At 41.9% G+C, this 15,062-nt stretch overlaps 1 protein-coding gene across 3 annotated transcripts in view; it reads left to right on the forward strand.

Annotated features, from left to right (window-relative positions):
• Positions 1 to 4,073: 4,073 nt before the first annotated feature.
• Positions 4,074 to 15,062, forward strand: part of abca3b (ATP-binding cassette, sub-family A (ABC1), member 3b) — a 36,034-nt gene continuing 25,045 nt past the window's right edge. The window contains exons 1-3 of one of the 3 annotated variants that reach the window (XM_004559386.2): positions 4,074 to 4,371; positions 5,320 to 5,418; positions 7,349 to 7,592. In XM_004559386.2, coding sequence (XP_004559443.1) covers positions 5,365 to 5,418; positions 7,349 to 7,592 — 298 coding nt within the window. In that variant the 5' untranslated portion in view covers positions 4,074 to 4,371; positions 5,320 to 5,364. Of the gene's footprint in view, positions 4,372 to 4,593; positions 4,723 to 5,319; positions 5,419 to 7,348; positions 7,593 to 15,062 lie in introns of those variants that run through there. The other 2 variants (XM_076883207.1, XM_004559387.3) reach the window with 2 other exon arrangements.

Below are 15,062 nucleotides of genomic sequence, written 5' to 3' on the forward strand. Positions count from 1 at the left end.
GGGGCGTGGGGGAGGGCTTTGTACGCATCCCGGAAAGAGGTGTAGCAGTGGTCGAGTAGCCGGTCTCCACGAGTGTTAAAATGGATGTGTTGGTGGAGTTTGGGTGAGACTTTCTTCAGGTTTCCCTTATTAAAGTCTCCGGCTGTGATAAACGCTGCCTCTGGGTGTGCGGTTTCCTCGCTGCTGATCGCGCTGTACAGTTCCCTGAGTGCTCGGTCAGTGTCGGCTTGTGGGGGAATGTAAACAGCCGTAATAATCACTGCTGTAAATTCCCTCGGTAGCCAGAATGGCCGGCACTTAATCATCAGGTACTCCAGGTCCGGTGAGCAGAAGGATTTGACTGGGTGCACGTTCACATAATCACACCAGCTGTTGTTGATCATGAAACACACACCACCGCCTCTGCTTTTCCCAGTAAGATCCTGTGACCTGTCCGCGCGATGCACGGAGAGCCCCGGTAGTTGTATTGCGGAGTCCGGTACCTTGTCCGATAGCCAGGTTTCTGTGAGGCAGATCACGCAGCAGTCCCGCATCTCTCGCTGGAATGAGATCCGTGCCCGAAGCTCGCACAGCTTGTTCTCCAGAGACTGCACATTAGCCAGTAATAAACTGGGTAACGGTGGTCTGTTAGTGCGCCGTCTCAGTCGAACCAGAACGCCAGATCTTCTCCCTCTGCGTCGGCGTTTGCGGCCTCCAGGGCCAGAGAACAAAGGCGTCTCAGGTGAGATGAATGGGGGGTCTGCAAATGGAGCGTCCGTGTTGCAAAACTTGAACTCCGGAAAGTTATAAGAAAGACCGTCTTTTATGTCCAGTAAGGTTTGTCGGTCGTACACAAGGAGACAAGTGCTGCTCGTGAAAAAATAAAGGAAAAGTAAAATTAAACACAGAAAAAAGCTGTTGCTTGGGGGAGCTCGCGACGAGGCTGCCATACTCGGCGCCATCTTGTTAAAGAGTACTTAGCGTAAATATTAAGCAACCTAACTAATAGGGTTCCAACTCCCAGCATCAACAAAAATAAATAAATAAAAAATAGGGAACCACCCCTCACGCTCCACCTCATGACGCTTAATCGACGTAATCAACCTTAATTTGATGCAGTGTGAAAAAAAATGCACAGAAATCAATTATTTTTCAAGAAATATTAAATAGATTCAACATCTTTCTTCAACAAAATTGCAGACTGCACAGATGGTACCTTCCCAAAGGAAAAAGTACTATAGCTTACTAGGGTATATATATTAGACTTAATAGTTACTATATACAGTAATGGACTTCTATACATTTTACATCAAATTAAAACTTTGGGTGTCAGATAATTATTTATTAAAAGCTTGACATTTTAAATGAGAATAAGAAAGAAAAGTATGTCTTTGTGCCCCCTTTTCCCTGTTAATGCCCTATCGGCCCCCCTGGCTAAACTTTGCTAGATCCGCCCCTGCACAGTGACCAGCGTCAGCTCCTGGTGTAGAAAGTAATATTAAATAAATTCTAACAACAGCTGATCAAGCTTAAACGTGCTGCTGTTGTTCAGCCGCTGGTTTCCTCTTTCTGGTGCAAAGTGGGCCAAAAACAAACAAGAGAGATGGACTCACAACAGAAAAGCCGATCAGCTGATCATTAAGCAGTTTCATGATTGAAGTAGCAGCAAGAAGAGGCAGTCGCTCCATATATCGCTTGTTAAGCTTAACGCAGGAATGCTTTACAAACATTCAGAGATGGACTTACACACTTGCTTTACTTCTCTCGGGGATAACTTTGTTGGAGATGAAATGCCGGGTAGCTAGCGAAGCTCCAAATGCTATCCAGACCACCAACAGGTCCCGCATGCCACAGCGCTCTATCACGTGATGCATACTGCTCCGACGTGCTAACGTTCTGAGGTGAGTTACGGCGTGTTGCAAGTTTTGTGAGCTGCTTTCGTGATATTTAATGGATCGGATTACATTTTTTATTTTTCTCCGATATCCGATCCAGTAATTTAGGTCAGTATCGGACCGATACCGATACGTAATATCTGATCGGTCCATCTCTAGTGTTAGAGATTTTCTACATTATACATTATAACCAAATCTCTATAATACAATATAATCAAGTAAGCCTTATATTCTAACCAAGTAAGCCTTATATTCTAACCAAGTATGCCTTATATTTTGTGTGTTCATATATTTTCACATAACCAACCCTATTGTTGAAGAATCACCTAACCAAGTCTATTGTTAAAGGAAAACTGATGCATTCCTTACCTCAGTGTCTGAGATGTTTGACAGCATGATATAATGATGCATTCTTTTCCTTTAGTGTCTGTGATGTCAGATAAAGCATGATATACTTCTGTATTCTTATCCCAGTGTGTGAAAGATCAGATAAGCTGATTTAATGTTTAACCTCTTCCCTGACAGTTAAAAGAGGAAGTACTATGTAACCCATTTTTGCCTTATAAATAAAGCAAGCGAGCCTGTGCTCGGTGTGTGTGTCTTCTCAGAGGCATTCACCCGTGCGCACGTTTTCTAATTACACTCTGAGTCGGTCTGCAGTTGTCTCATTTCTCTTACTTGTGTTTGAACAAATGTCTACCCCTGACATCTAGTTACAACTGACCCACATTACAACTATCCCCGGTTCCTGGGAGGTTTCTGCAAATCCAAACCAATTTCCTGACATCTGCAGGTGACATTTTAGTTATTCTTTCAGATCTTGGCAATTTTTTTGACACATCCAAATAACTTTTGCACAATTATTTAAACTTATGGTCTTGGAATCTGCAGGTGTTTAGAAATGGCTCCAACAGACATTTGAAAGTTGTGTAAATCTACAATATCCTTAGATCTTCACTGAGTTCTTTGTACTTTCCTTTTGTTCTGAGTGTTGGTCAATCCAATGAGAGCAGTCAAACAAATCCTTGTTATGCTGGCAAAGAGAAACTACCAGTTGTATTCAATCATGATCACTATAAGGAGTTAATAGGACTTATCCATTTAAAGACATTTCATAACCTTCAGCACCATTTAGTGAAAGATTTGAGTGTGTATATATTTGAGCCTTTATGTATACTTTTGGCTCTGTGTGGACTAGAGAAAATCCAAAATAAATTCCAACTTCTGCACAAAGTTCCCGTATATCATTACAGTTCCATATAATCATTCCACCCTGGAAAAGAAACAGGTCACAGAACTGAAAACCCCCAATTTTCAGTGACATTCACGTCCATGATGTGTGTATGAAACTGCTGACCAGAAGCATATATGTCCTTCCCAACAGTATGTTGGATTATTTTTAATGCTAAATATACAAACACAAAAGCAAACAAAAGATGCCCCCTGCACACACACACACACACACACACACACACACACACACACACACACACACACACACACACACACACACACACACACACACACACACACACTTAATAAAGATAAAAGGAAAGCAAATAGCTCCACTTGTTTGATACACTACATGGTCAAAACAAACAAATTTCTGTTAGATCAAAATCTTCAAAAAGTTCAAAAAAGGTCCCAAGACATTTCCAGATATCTTTGTCTTCTCCAGAGCTTAACATTCAGTCAGTGAGCTGTAACCTCAAAATAATTTCATCAGCATGAATTAAAAAAAGGAGAAGAAGCAGACATTATATAAACAACCCAAGAGAGAAGTTACTCCATCTGGGTAGTAAGTTTTTGTTGTTGTTGTTTTTTGTCATCTTAACCTAAACTGACTTTTATATTTATTTATGCAGTTTTTGCAAGTTTCCCAACTCTGTGAAAAGAAAAAAAAAATAGTGGAGCAGTACTCCTCAAGCCTGACATATAAATATAAATGCGGTGCCTTTGCGCTTAAAGACGGAAGATGATCTCATCAGGGATTACTTAAAAAAAAAGTTTAGTGGTCTTGATAGAAAGCTGAATAAATAACAAGGAAATAGTAACAATAAGGACAGTATACAGCCTCATACCAACTAAAACTATATTTAAAACTATTATTTAATCTATATTTGGTGTATGTGCAGCGGTGACTTTCGATCCCAGTTATTGGGATCATGTGACACCCCTATGTGGTCACGTGATATCTTTTGTTGACGTTTCTCGCTGTATTTTACATGCAATATATCCATGGGCTTATCCAGAAGCTGGTGCAATGTCATCGCCTCGCTAGCAAGCAGCAAACTCCGGAGGGTATAAACTTGCACTGGGCTGCCGGCGAATAGCTTCACTAATGCTACCGAGTATCGACAGCACTGGCGAAGCAAAGAGAGCCGAAGAGATGCTTTTGTTGTCGGTTTAAGACGATACGGAGGGACTGTTTTCACCTCGACAGGAAGAGGGACACCGCAGTTCGTGGAGTTGTTGTGCAGAAACCTTTCTTTTTGAGGTAATTGAGCGTATTTACAGTACTATTTACACTATTAAATAGTGTGAAATGTAACTGTGTCGATGAGTCAGTGCCTCAAATGTAGGAAATTGCTGTCTTTTTCCCCCCTCGGCTGCATTATTTGCATTCATCAGAGCCCTTTAAGGATTGACAAGAAGATTGACCAATCGGGAGAGCCAGAAGGCCCGGGATGGGCCAATCAGAGACGATGTCGAGGAGGTCCACGTCTTTAACTCCCTGTGCGTGGTTATTGTTTGCCAGAAAATACTAATAAGGAACTAGGTCAATGCGATAATTGAGCCCTGACTTATTATAGTCAATGAGACAAGTTCCCAGTTCCTTCACAGAAGGGTCAGTTTTATTCTGTTTTATTCGTGCTGTGCTGTGAAATAAGATTCTAATGGGACAAAAGTGTACTGTGAGACTGCGAGGACATCCTGGTTTAGGAGTTCATGTCTATCGATCGCGCTTTCTGGACTGTGTGTGTTTGTAAATGTGGTATTGCAGATGTGCGCATTCTCGTGTGTTTTGGAGCTGTCACAAATAGCTCTCTGTCTGTGATCTTATTACTCCTATAATAACCTATTGGGGAATTTCCATTGACTATTTATGTAAATGTAAATGACCTGGTTTTTTTTCTTATCACCTCTTTGCCCATGTGCCTCTGGTGTCTGAACAAATTTCTAGACTCTTATCATCTATTTTGTATTTATTATAGCTGTTCATATTTATTACCCATCACAGTTTGTGGAATTTCCTTTTAACTTCTCTTGTTTTGGTTTTCCTCATGGTTCTCAGAAATTATTAAAGATCATGCTTTTGATGATTGCTCAATTTCACTTCTCTTTTCGAATCTGCTGTTAAATAGAAACTCAGAAAGAAGTCATTACAGTTTAGTAGAAGGTAAATCTGGAATGAAAACCTGACTCGCTCTCTTTCTGTCTCCAGCTCCGACAGAAGGCAGCTTGAACTGTGTCCTATGTACCCTTCAAAATGGCCATTTTCCAACAATTTGGACTACTGCTGTGGAAAAATTATCTTCAGCAGGTGAGTTAAAAGAAGGTGTACCACTTCTAACCTGCCTCTATGTCCTTTTTAGGTGCTGATATTCTTCGCAGCACCATTGTGTATTGTCAGAAGTAGCAGTGTTTACAGAGGGGCCGCCTGGATTTACAGCACTGAATTGATAGCAATATGAAAGCTCATAAATACAGTAAACTGACTAACAGTTAGTTTCATGAACTTAAGATGTTACCCAGTGGGTTGAAACCTGTTTAAGCTCAGAAATAGACAATATGTTTGTACAGTTTCTAGACTGGTCAGCTTATTGGTGGCTATCACATGCGTTTCCTAGCCTTATATGGCTGTCTTCGGGAGAAGTCATGGTGTATATCTTTAGTTATTTCAGTTTTTTTTTTCTTTCAACATAGATCATGAGACAAAAATCATTACAGCTGGATTTTTCTATTGTGTTTATGGGAACAGCATGTGATTACATTCAAGGCCTGTCAGTTTACAGAAGACTGGAAATCATTTTTGCAATACAGAGTGCTTGATTTATACTGGCACAGGCTATTGGTACAGTTCTGTTTGTGCATTGTGCTCTGTAGCTCTTGTACACTTTTGAACATTAATACCAGTTGATGATTTCACAATCCTGCACATTTTGAGAAATGGCTTTTGCTTTCTGCTGCATAGCTTGTGTGCTCTGAGGGCTGTTTCTCCATCACCTATTTGTCTTTCACCTGCTGCTCCAGCTGTTGCCTTGATTCCGTTTGCAGAACACAGGCGCACTATATAATTTAATCTGTCTTACAAAATCTCATATATGATCATATTTGACTTTTACAATGAAATTCACAGACACAGTAGCTTAGGCCTGTTAAAGCCCACAGCAAAGCCCATACATTTCTGGTTCATCCTGTTTTTTATTTTGTGGTCATCACCCCCATGTTGATTTTGACATTATTTTCTAGTTAAGTCTTTTAAAACTTGTAAGCAAGCGAGTTGTGTAAGCAAGACAGATTTCCCACAACTATATGCAGTCATGAAACTAAGTACACACCATGATTCAGTAGTTTTTAGAACCTCTTTTAGCAGCAGTAACCCAAAGTAATCATTTTCTGTATGACTTTAACAGTCTCTCACATCATTGTGGAGAAATTCTGGTGTATTCATTACAATGTTGCTTCAGTTCATTGAGGTTTGTGGGTGTTTGTTTATGCACAGCTCTCTCAAAGAGCCTGCTACAACATTTCAGTCAGGCTGAGGTCCGGACTTTGATTGGGCCATTGCAACATATGACTTTTTTCTTTGTCAGCCGGCAGCAACCTGCCAACCAGTTTTGGCAGGTTGCTGCTCCACACCAGCAAACTGCCAAAACTGCTGTTGTTACAAAGGTGATCATACTTGCTGATGATCAGTTAATCCAGTACATTTTATTAGCAGCATCTGGCTGCTTCCTACCCATGGGAGCAGTAAGGGGACACTACAGTTCACACTGACTTTTTTGCATGACTATATTTTACTCTGTGCTTGCATTCATTCTCCTAAGTAGCAATTTGGATTTATTGCTGAAAGGGGAGGGTGTAATATTGAGATTGAGATTAATGTCCTGAAACTGTCCAATGCACTTTGTACTTCAATCACTCAGCAAGCGGAGTCTATCACGTAAATTACGTTTTATTTTAAGTGTCTGTGAAATTGTCTCATTTCACTCCATAACAGGGTAATAGGAATAAACCGATGCCCCAAACCCCATCCTGATTCAAATGATTAGTAGCTTGCATTATCATAGAGAGGTTTTTGCAGAGCGGTTGTACATGTTAATGTCACAGTATTTTTCCATTTTGGATGACCTAAGGGAGAGTTTATTTATTTCCCAAGATGTGTTGCCTTTATTAAAAATGATCAGTACTTTGTGTTTCTGTATGCACTTGATACCAGTGTTAATACTCTCCCTCACTCTGCTCCCCAGAAACGACAAATCCTTGTAACTCTGGTGGAGATCCTTCTTCCCCTGCTCTTCTCCTGCATCCTCATTGTATTGCGCCAGAAGGTGTCTTTCAAGGATTACCCAAATGCTACAATCTATGAGAGCTACTCAGTAGAAACACTACCAAAAGATTGGAAAAACTTACAGCTGACATATGTGCCCGGCAACTCCAGCGTGGTGCGTCAGGTGGCAGAGGATGTGCAAAGAAGCTTGTTCCTATCCTCAGGTGGGGAACGAATGTCGTATAACATGTAAAGATTTATTTAAGAAGGAATTTTAATCCAAATGTAGATCTGTGAAAAGTAGGTCAGAAAATATATTCCATCTGCAGTTGATCAGTCAACAGCCAAGATTTGATTGGCACCAAAGATGATCAAAGGCATTTTTTTGTAAAAATACATCTAGATTTGAATCAGAAGGTATTCACGTGTCCGTCTTTGTGTTTAGCTCTTTCTGAATGTGATCATCCATCAGCCTGTTTGTCTCATTAAGGTATAGTTTGACATTTTGGGAAACCTTCCTGAAGATTAGATCAATACCAACTCCACTGTCTGTCTGGTAAACACAAGGTTACAGAATGCAGCATGTTAGTTTGGCTTTGCGTAGAACTAAAAACAGGAAAAGAGCATGAAATCTACCCTCACCTCTCAACTAAAGCCGACTTATAAACATTAAAATGCGTCTTTCCCATAATTCCAGTCTTTATAGTGAGCCGACCTAACAGGTTTCTGCCTTTAGTATTTATTTTAGTACAGTTTCTTGTCAGATGAAGTAAAAAAACAAATGTTTGCAGGAACATTTATTGCCAGTAAAACAAACCCTTTAGCCCTGACACCATTTGTAGTTGAGGACAAACCTGGGAATACTTGTTCTTCCAGAAACAATCCTCAGAAGGGCCACACCCTGCTCACGACCAAACGGTGTCAGCTTAGAGTTTAGACAAGGAAATGAAAAGGACACACACTGTAGCTCACATGGCTGCTCCCCCGGGGACACGTCTTTTTAAAAACTCAGGCGCTAACACACATCTGCCCTGTGTGACCAGTTATTCAGATAAACATGCAGACAGCCTGACAGACAGGTGTACAAACAGGCTTTTTGCATATTTGTTTTCATTTTGACTGACAATTGGCACGACGGGCAAATGGCTGCCGTGTGAGGTGAGCGGAGAGATACACAGGTAGCCAGAGATCTGTGGAACTGCTTCCCTGAACACAGCTATTTGAGATCTAAGCTCAGCTGTTAATAAATAATTTAACTAGTCTTAGCACTCAGAGGGGAAGGTGAAGAGGGGGTGATCAAGGCTGAATCACTGATATTTTGTTTTTCCTGCTGTAATTCTACAATGTTGTGCCTAAAATGAGGGATTCTTTTAAACAGATAACACATTAATTAATAATTAGAGATAAATAATGGAATTATTTGTGACTCCGGTCATGAAATTGTTTATTTTCCAAAATATTGTGAAATGGTGTGTTACAAAACTATTTTTCCTTCCTGTCATCATTTAAGAATAATGCTTCCCTTTTTAAAATTTGCAGATAATCTACTTCTTTTAAAGCTTTAAACACATAAGTGAACAGTTTTACTCAAGACAACAATTAATAAAACCTAATCTTACTTTATCAGTTAAATCACTGTTTTTTGAAAATATGCAATTCCAACATCTTTATGTCCTCAGTGATCTGTTTTCAGGGTTATTGAGGTTGTCTCTCGTACACACTGTTTTACCTTCAGTCTCATGTTCTCACGCTCCAAGCAGACCCTCCTATAAAAAGAAGAAAGAAAATGGTTCTTTCTGCCAAGTTAAGTCTGAACATCTGGCCTTTTCACATTTCAGCATCACCATGGACACATAAACATCATATTATGCACCTGAGGAACTGAAAACGCGGTGGCTTACTGTCATTAGGGAAATACCCGTGTGTTCGTTCGTGTTAATATCCTATTGTTACAATCTGTTTGCTAGAAGCTACAGAAAGTCTTTCTAATGCTGGTAAAGTGAACTGCTCTTAGGAGTAGCAGTGGGCGATATAGCCTCAAAATTATATCTGGATATTCCAAGAAAATGTGCAATATTATTGCAAATTCGATGATTTTGACAAATTTTATTGATGCAGGCAGCAGCTTTTGTAAGTAATTAAAGGGAATTTTCCATCTTTCTTTTGCAGTGAGCATTGATGACAGACTGCCAAATTTGTAGTGTGAATCTATTGAAACAAGGTGCCAGCAGCAGCAGCCACAGGATTATGGTGTATTAGTAGTCACACAGCATTATATCCAGTGACAAATGCAAGCACAGAGTAGCCTACGAAGAGTTCTCCTGTAATTCTGGAGGAGATGCACAATATTGTCACATAATAAAACTGCAAAATATTCTCTTCCCGGGATGTTTTATCTTTGTAAACAGCTGCTTAAAGCCCTGGTTTTCAACCATGTAACCGCATCACTAATTTAAATCCACCATTTGCTCTTCCTGACATATGGACTGAAACTTGTGATGGTTGGTTGAGTCATTGGTTACTTTTGGGTTGTACACCACCAGCTGCTAGCATCATACTCGATGGTGTGTTTTTTGCCAAGTGGTGAAACACATTTGTTGTTTCCACCTTTAACTGGAACAGTTTCCTTGCATATTTTACTGGACAAATACTGTTTTCTGTTGGAGGTTGTTGAAGTAGCTTCCTTTTTAGGAAGAGGTACATGGATCGATCCGAATACTTGCAGTACTGGCCTTGTATTTACTTGTTATTGAATTGATACCAAACACTGCATGATCGCACAGCACTAGGTACTAAGTCTTCAACATAGGGTGACACATGGCTCTTGTTATCTTGTCTTGTTATTGTGAACTAGGGAACATAAACATAGCTATTGCTATTGCAACCTCAATATGACACATTTAAATCACGTAAGAAATATTGCTGGTATTATCGCAGATAATATAATATGGTGCAGTCCTATTTGGAGAAGACCTATGCTGGATATTTGTTGACTATATTTCCTGGTTTTCATTGTACAAACTGACCAATCACAGCAAGACTTTTTGGGGACTAGATAGTAGCATTTCAGAGGGTGTAAAGCGGTGCAGAGAATAAGATATAGATATGTCTATATGTCTATATATATGTCTATATATATGTCTATATATATGTCTATCTATCTATCCGTCTGTCTGTCTATCTATCTATCTATCTATCTGTCTGTCTGTCTGTCTGTCGATCGTGTTTTTATGGGCCGATGGATTTTTTTTAAAAATTTTTTTAGGAAGGGTATATGTAATGAAAGGTGTTGGATTGGCCAATTGGTCATGATCGACTCTGGGCTGGACCAATTACAGCCGAGGAGGCCGGATGCACCCTCTCCCTTGTTTAGCAATCACGTGATTTTCGCGCATTGCATGCCGGGAACTCGTGGCAAAACAATCCAAGTACCGCATCAAATGCAAGCATTTGCAGCACCGCAAAACGTTCATTCTCCGGTCCCAATGCCTTCTTGTTTTTTCTTTGACGCACAAAAAGGAATGTACAAAAACAAAAGGAGAATAATGCCGGTCCGTACAAAGACAGACTCGACGAAAGGACAAAGAAAAGATATGAGGAAAAAATCAAAGGAGTGAAAGGGTTAGACCCTTACGAGCACACAGAGTGGACAAAAGACATTAGCGTGCTGCCCAACTTTCACCACGCTCATATTTATAATTATACGGTTCTTGGAGTGAGTGCATGCACTCATGAAGTTTAGTAACTTCAGGTCACTGCAACAAGCCCAGGTACAGTTTACCGACGGATGGGTACAGGACCTTGAAATGCACCGTGTAGAACGAAAGACGATCGTATGTACAGAGTTTACCAGTCTCACAAATCGTCTTCATAAATACACATTCGTTAACCGTTTATTAATATAACCTTTGAGCTCAACGGTAATTAATTAGTAGTGGAAATAATTTCTGGTAGCATCACAGAAATGTAGCAGTGACAATAATATTGTATGCTGTAATCGTACTGGACAATTAGTGATACAAAACAACTGTTTATGTTTTTGTCAATGTACCATGGTAATAACAGAAGCGAAACGCAATATTGTGTCAGGACAATTCACTATTTATGCACAATAAACACAATAAACAAAGGAGCATAGCGCAACAATTTCTGTTCAGCGCCAGACTTGCTTGTAACCTATATCACCAATTATGTTAAGAAAAATGACTATTAACTACTACAAAACTCTGACCTTTGTGGGAATGCTTGGAGCAGACTAACCTGTGAGCTGGAGTGTTCTGAGACGTTATATTTGGTATATCCAGACCATCCGTCGGCTCTTACTTCGGAAACATGGCTTAAAAAATTTCTCTTCAACGACTTAGTTGACCTGGATGACTGAGAACCTTCACAGACTTCAACGACTTAATCCGATAAAAAAAAAAAACGATCTCTTTACCCGTCGGCTTCCCGTGGCTGTCATGCGACCGGCTATTGCAGTTAATAATACAACAGCTTCTTGTCATTTTTTGGGTTTCTTTTTATCGCTGTGTAACTGAGTTCAATTGAAAGCCTGCGTGCGCTAGTACCTCTTGCCACAAGTTCCCAGAATCCTTTGCGGTTTTAACCCTGAATGACGTCACATTTTCAATCTTTATCCTGGTGGGCCGGTCTCTAGTCAAAATGCCCGGGCCGATTTTTTTGTCCCAGTCCAGCCTTGTTTACACAGGTGCACATAAGTGGTCCGCATGTGCACATTCGCTGTCAAAATAAAAGATGCGCACCAGATAAGAAGTTGCAACGCAAGTTTGCGTCCATATAAAAAGCACTGTTTTTGTCCGCTAGAGTGGGATTTTCACGGCACATTCCGCACCACATCTCTGTGCGTTCATCATTTGTTTGAAGCCAGCTCACCTCCTGCAACCACTTTTCCGAGAATACGTGCTTCTTTTGTGGTTTCTTTTGTGGAGGAACACCAAAGTAATTGCTTAAAGGAGCTTGCTTCTTCGACATCTTTAAGAGTTCTAAACAAATGTCTGTCCTCCCAGAAAATATTATGTACGCAAACACGCGTTGCAACTTCATATATTGTGCTCGGTTGTTTTTTTTTTTTTTTTTTGGACAGCGAATGCGCACCTGCGGACCGCTTCTTCTGGGCTATATTCTCAGCAACATATTGTAGCGGGTCAGAGCTGTTCGGGGTTCTGTTTGTACAGTTATGTTTTGTTTATGTTGCCATAGTGACGGGTGACGCCCTCTCGCGACGGTGTGTCCTTCCGGGGTCAGAGGGCGCCCTGTGTGTTGTTGTTGTTGTTGTTGCTGTTGCTGTGCGGTTGCCGCGCTGAGCAGTTAGCTAGCGGCAGTGTTCTTCTGCAGTTGTCAATAAACGGCTGTGCTCCCTGGCTAGCTCACGGGAAGCAAGACCAAACGACACCTCCGTCTCCTTTTTTTTTTTTTTTTTTTTTTTCATTTCTGATTTTTTATTTATTTTTTTTTGGGGGGGGGGGGCTTTATTGGACAACTGGAAAGAATAATGAAGGCTAAAATTTGGGCCCAAGGCGAGGAGTTCCAGAGAAAAGACGCTAACCAGAGCCAAGGAAGTCTCGCCAGCTTTCGCTGGAGCAATCTAATTATAGAGACTGGCACGCTAGCTTTAATGATGCAATGGCTGCTCACTTTAAAAAAAAGTTCTCCCGTGTGTTCGTCCCTGCTCTCGTCTGTTTCAGACATGGTTTTTTTGGGATTTTTTGCTGTGCGGGACAGAAACAGCAGCTGCTCATAAGTATTCACAGTCCTGCTCGTGGATTAGCAGAGACAAAATGTGAGCGTAGATTGGACTGCACACTGCGCTGCCTCCTCCAGAACACAGCGGGCCCTTCTCATTCTCTCTGAGTGCTAACCACAGCTGTTCAACACCACTTGACTTTTCCTAACAACAATGTTCTCAGATGGCTGTGGCCACTTTTGTTCCTTCTCGCTGGAACAGTTGCTCTTCTGGTTTTCTTTAATGTCTTTGTCTCTTGGTGGTGTGTTGGATGAGAGCTCGTTGCCTTGCTGACCAAAACGGTGATGAGACTCTGTTCAGGTTGATGTTTGTTGATATCACCGTGGTTGTTATAGTGATTGCCTTGGATTTGTGGCCCCACTCATCAGTTTGAACTCTTTTTTTTTTTTTTTTTTTAAATGACATCAGAAACAGCAGTATGCGACATTACGTGATGGCAGAGCTTCAGTTCATCCGTCTCCTTGTCTGAGCTCGCCACATTGGTGTCAGAAGTGGGATGATGGTGGCACCCAATGTTCTGACCCGAGTGACTTTTCCCCCCGCCGGTCGTGACCGGCCGGTGCGCCAAAAGAAGGCACCTGGACATTTGCAGGACTTTGTGTGGGGTAATGGGGTCGTTGGGGACGACTGACCCCTTAGGTGGGGGCTATGTAGCGGGTCAGGGCTGTTCGGGGTTCTGTTTGTACAGTTATGTTTTGTTTATGTTGCCATAGTGACGGGTGACGCCCTCTCGCTGCGACGGTGTGTCCTTCCGGGGTCAGAGGGCGCCCTGTGTGTTGTTGTTGCTGTGCGGTTGCCGCGCTGAGCAGTTAGCTAGCGGCAGTGTTCTTCTGCAGTTGTCAATAAACGGCTGTGCTCCCTGGCTAGCTCACGGGAAGCAAGACCAAACGACACCTCTGTCTCCTCCTTGTCTGAGCTCGCCACATTGGTGTCAGAAGTGGGATGATGGTGGCACCCCATGTTCTGACCCGAGTGACTTTTCCCCCGCCGGTCGTGACCGGCCGCTGCGCCAAAAGAAGGCACCTGGACATTTGCAGGACTTTGTGTGGGGTTAGGTGGGGGCTATGTAGCGGGTCAGGGCTGTTCGGGGTCCTGTTTGTACAGTTATGCTTTGTTTATGTTGCCATAGTTACGGGTGACGCCCTCTCGCTGCGACGGTGTGTCCTTCCGGGGTCAGAGGGCGCCCTGTGTGTTGTTGTTGTTGCTGTGCGGTTGCCGCGCTGAGCAGTTAGCTAGCGGTAGTGTTCTTCTGCAGTTGTCAATAAACGGCTGTGCTCCCTGGCTAGCTCACGGGAAGCAAGACCAAACGACACCTCCGTCTCCTCCTTGTCTGAGTTCGCCACAATATTAAACATATCAGGTCCCCATAAGGAGAATCATGTGCTAACGGCTGTCTAAATGACTCGGGTAAAGTTTGTAGCATGCATGCTTGTTGTTTTTGTCTGCTTCCACTTGTCTTTGCACTAGGATGATGTCGGTGTAAACGTGCAGTCATATTCGTTGTGTCTGTGAAGGTTCTCAGTCATCCAGGTCATCGTAGTCAAAGGAGCTTGCAAAGAAAAGCGTCTGGACTTCTTTAAGTTGATATATATATATATATATATATATATATTATATTATATTATATATATCCCATAGCAGCTGGATAGCGTAGTGGTTAGACTACACGCCTTTGGAACAGGACGTCGCCCGGATCAACAAGGTCCGCGTCAGGTGTTGAGGAACCAGGGCACCCTGACGAAAAGTGGGCTACTGGAACAAGAAGGCATCGGTGGGCAAGAGACGAAAACAGGGCGTTGTCGGAATGCTACTACGCAAGTAACCCCGGCGGAAGGGGCTACATGAATAGGATGTGGTGGTCCCCGTGGTAATCGGAGCACTAGGTGCGGTGACTCCCAAGCTAGGCGAGTGGCTCCAGCAGATCCCGGGA

The sequence above is a fragment of the Maylandia zebra genome, linkage group LG4 (genome assembly GCF_041146795.1).
Source record: "Maylandia zebra isolate NMK-2024a linkage group LG4, Mzebra_GT3a, whole genome shotgun sequence".
Classification (NCBI taxonomy): domain Eukaryota; kingdom Metazoa; phylum Chordata; class Actinopteri; order Cichliformes; family Cichlidae; genus Maylandia; species Maylandia zebra.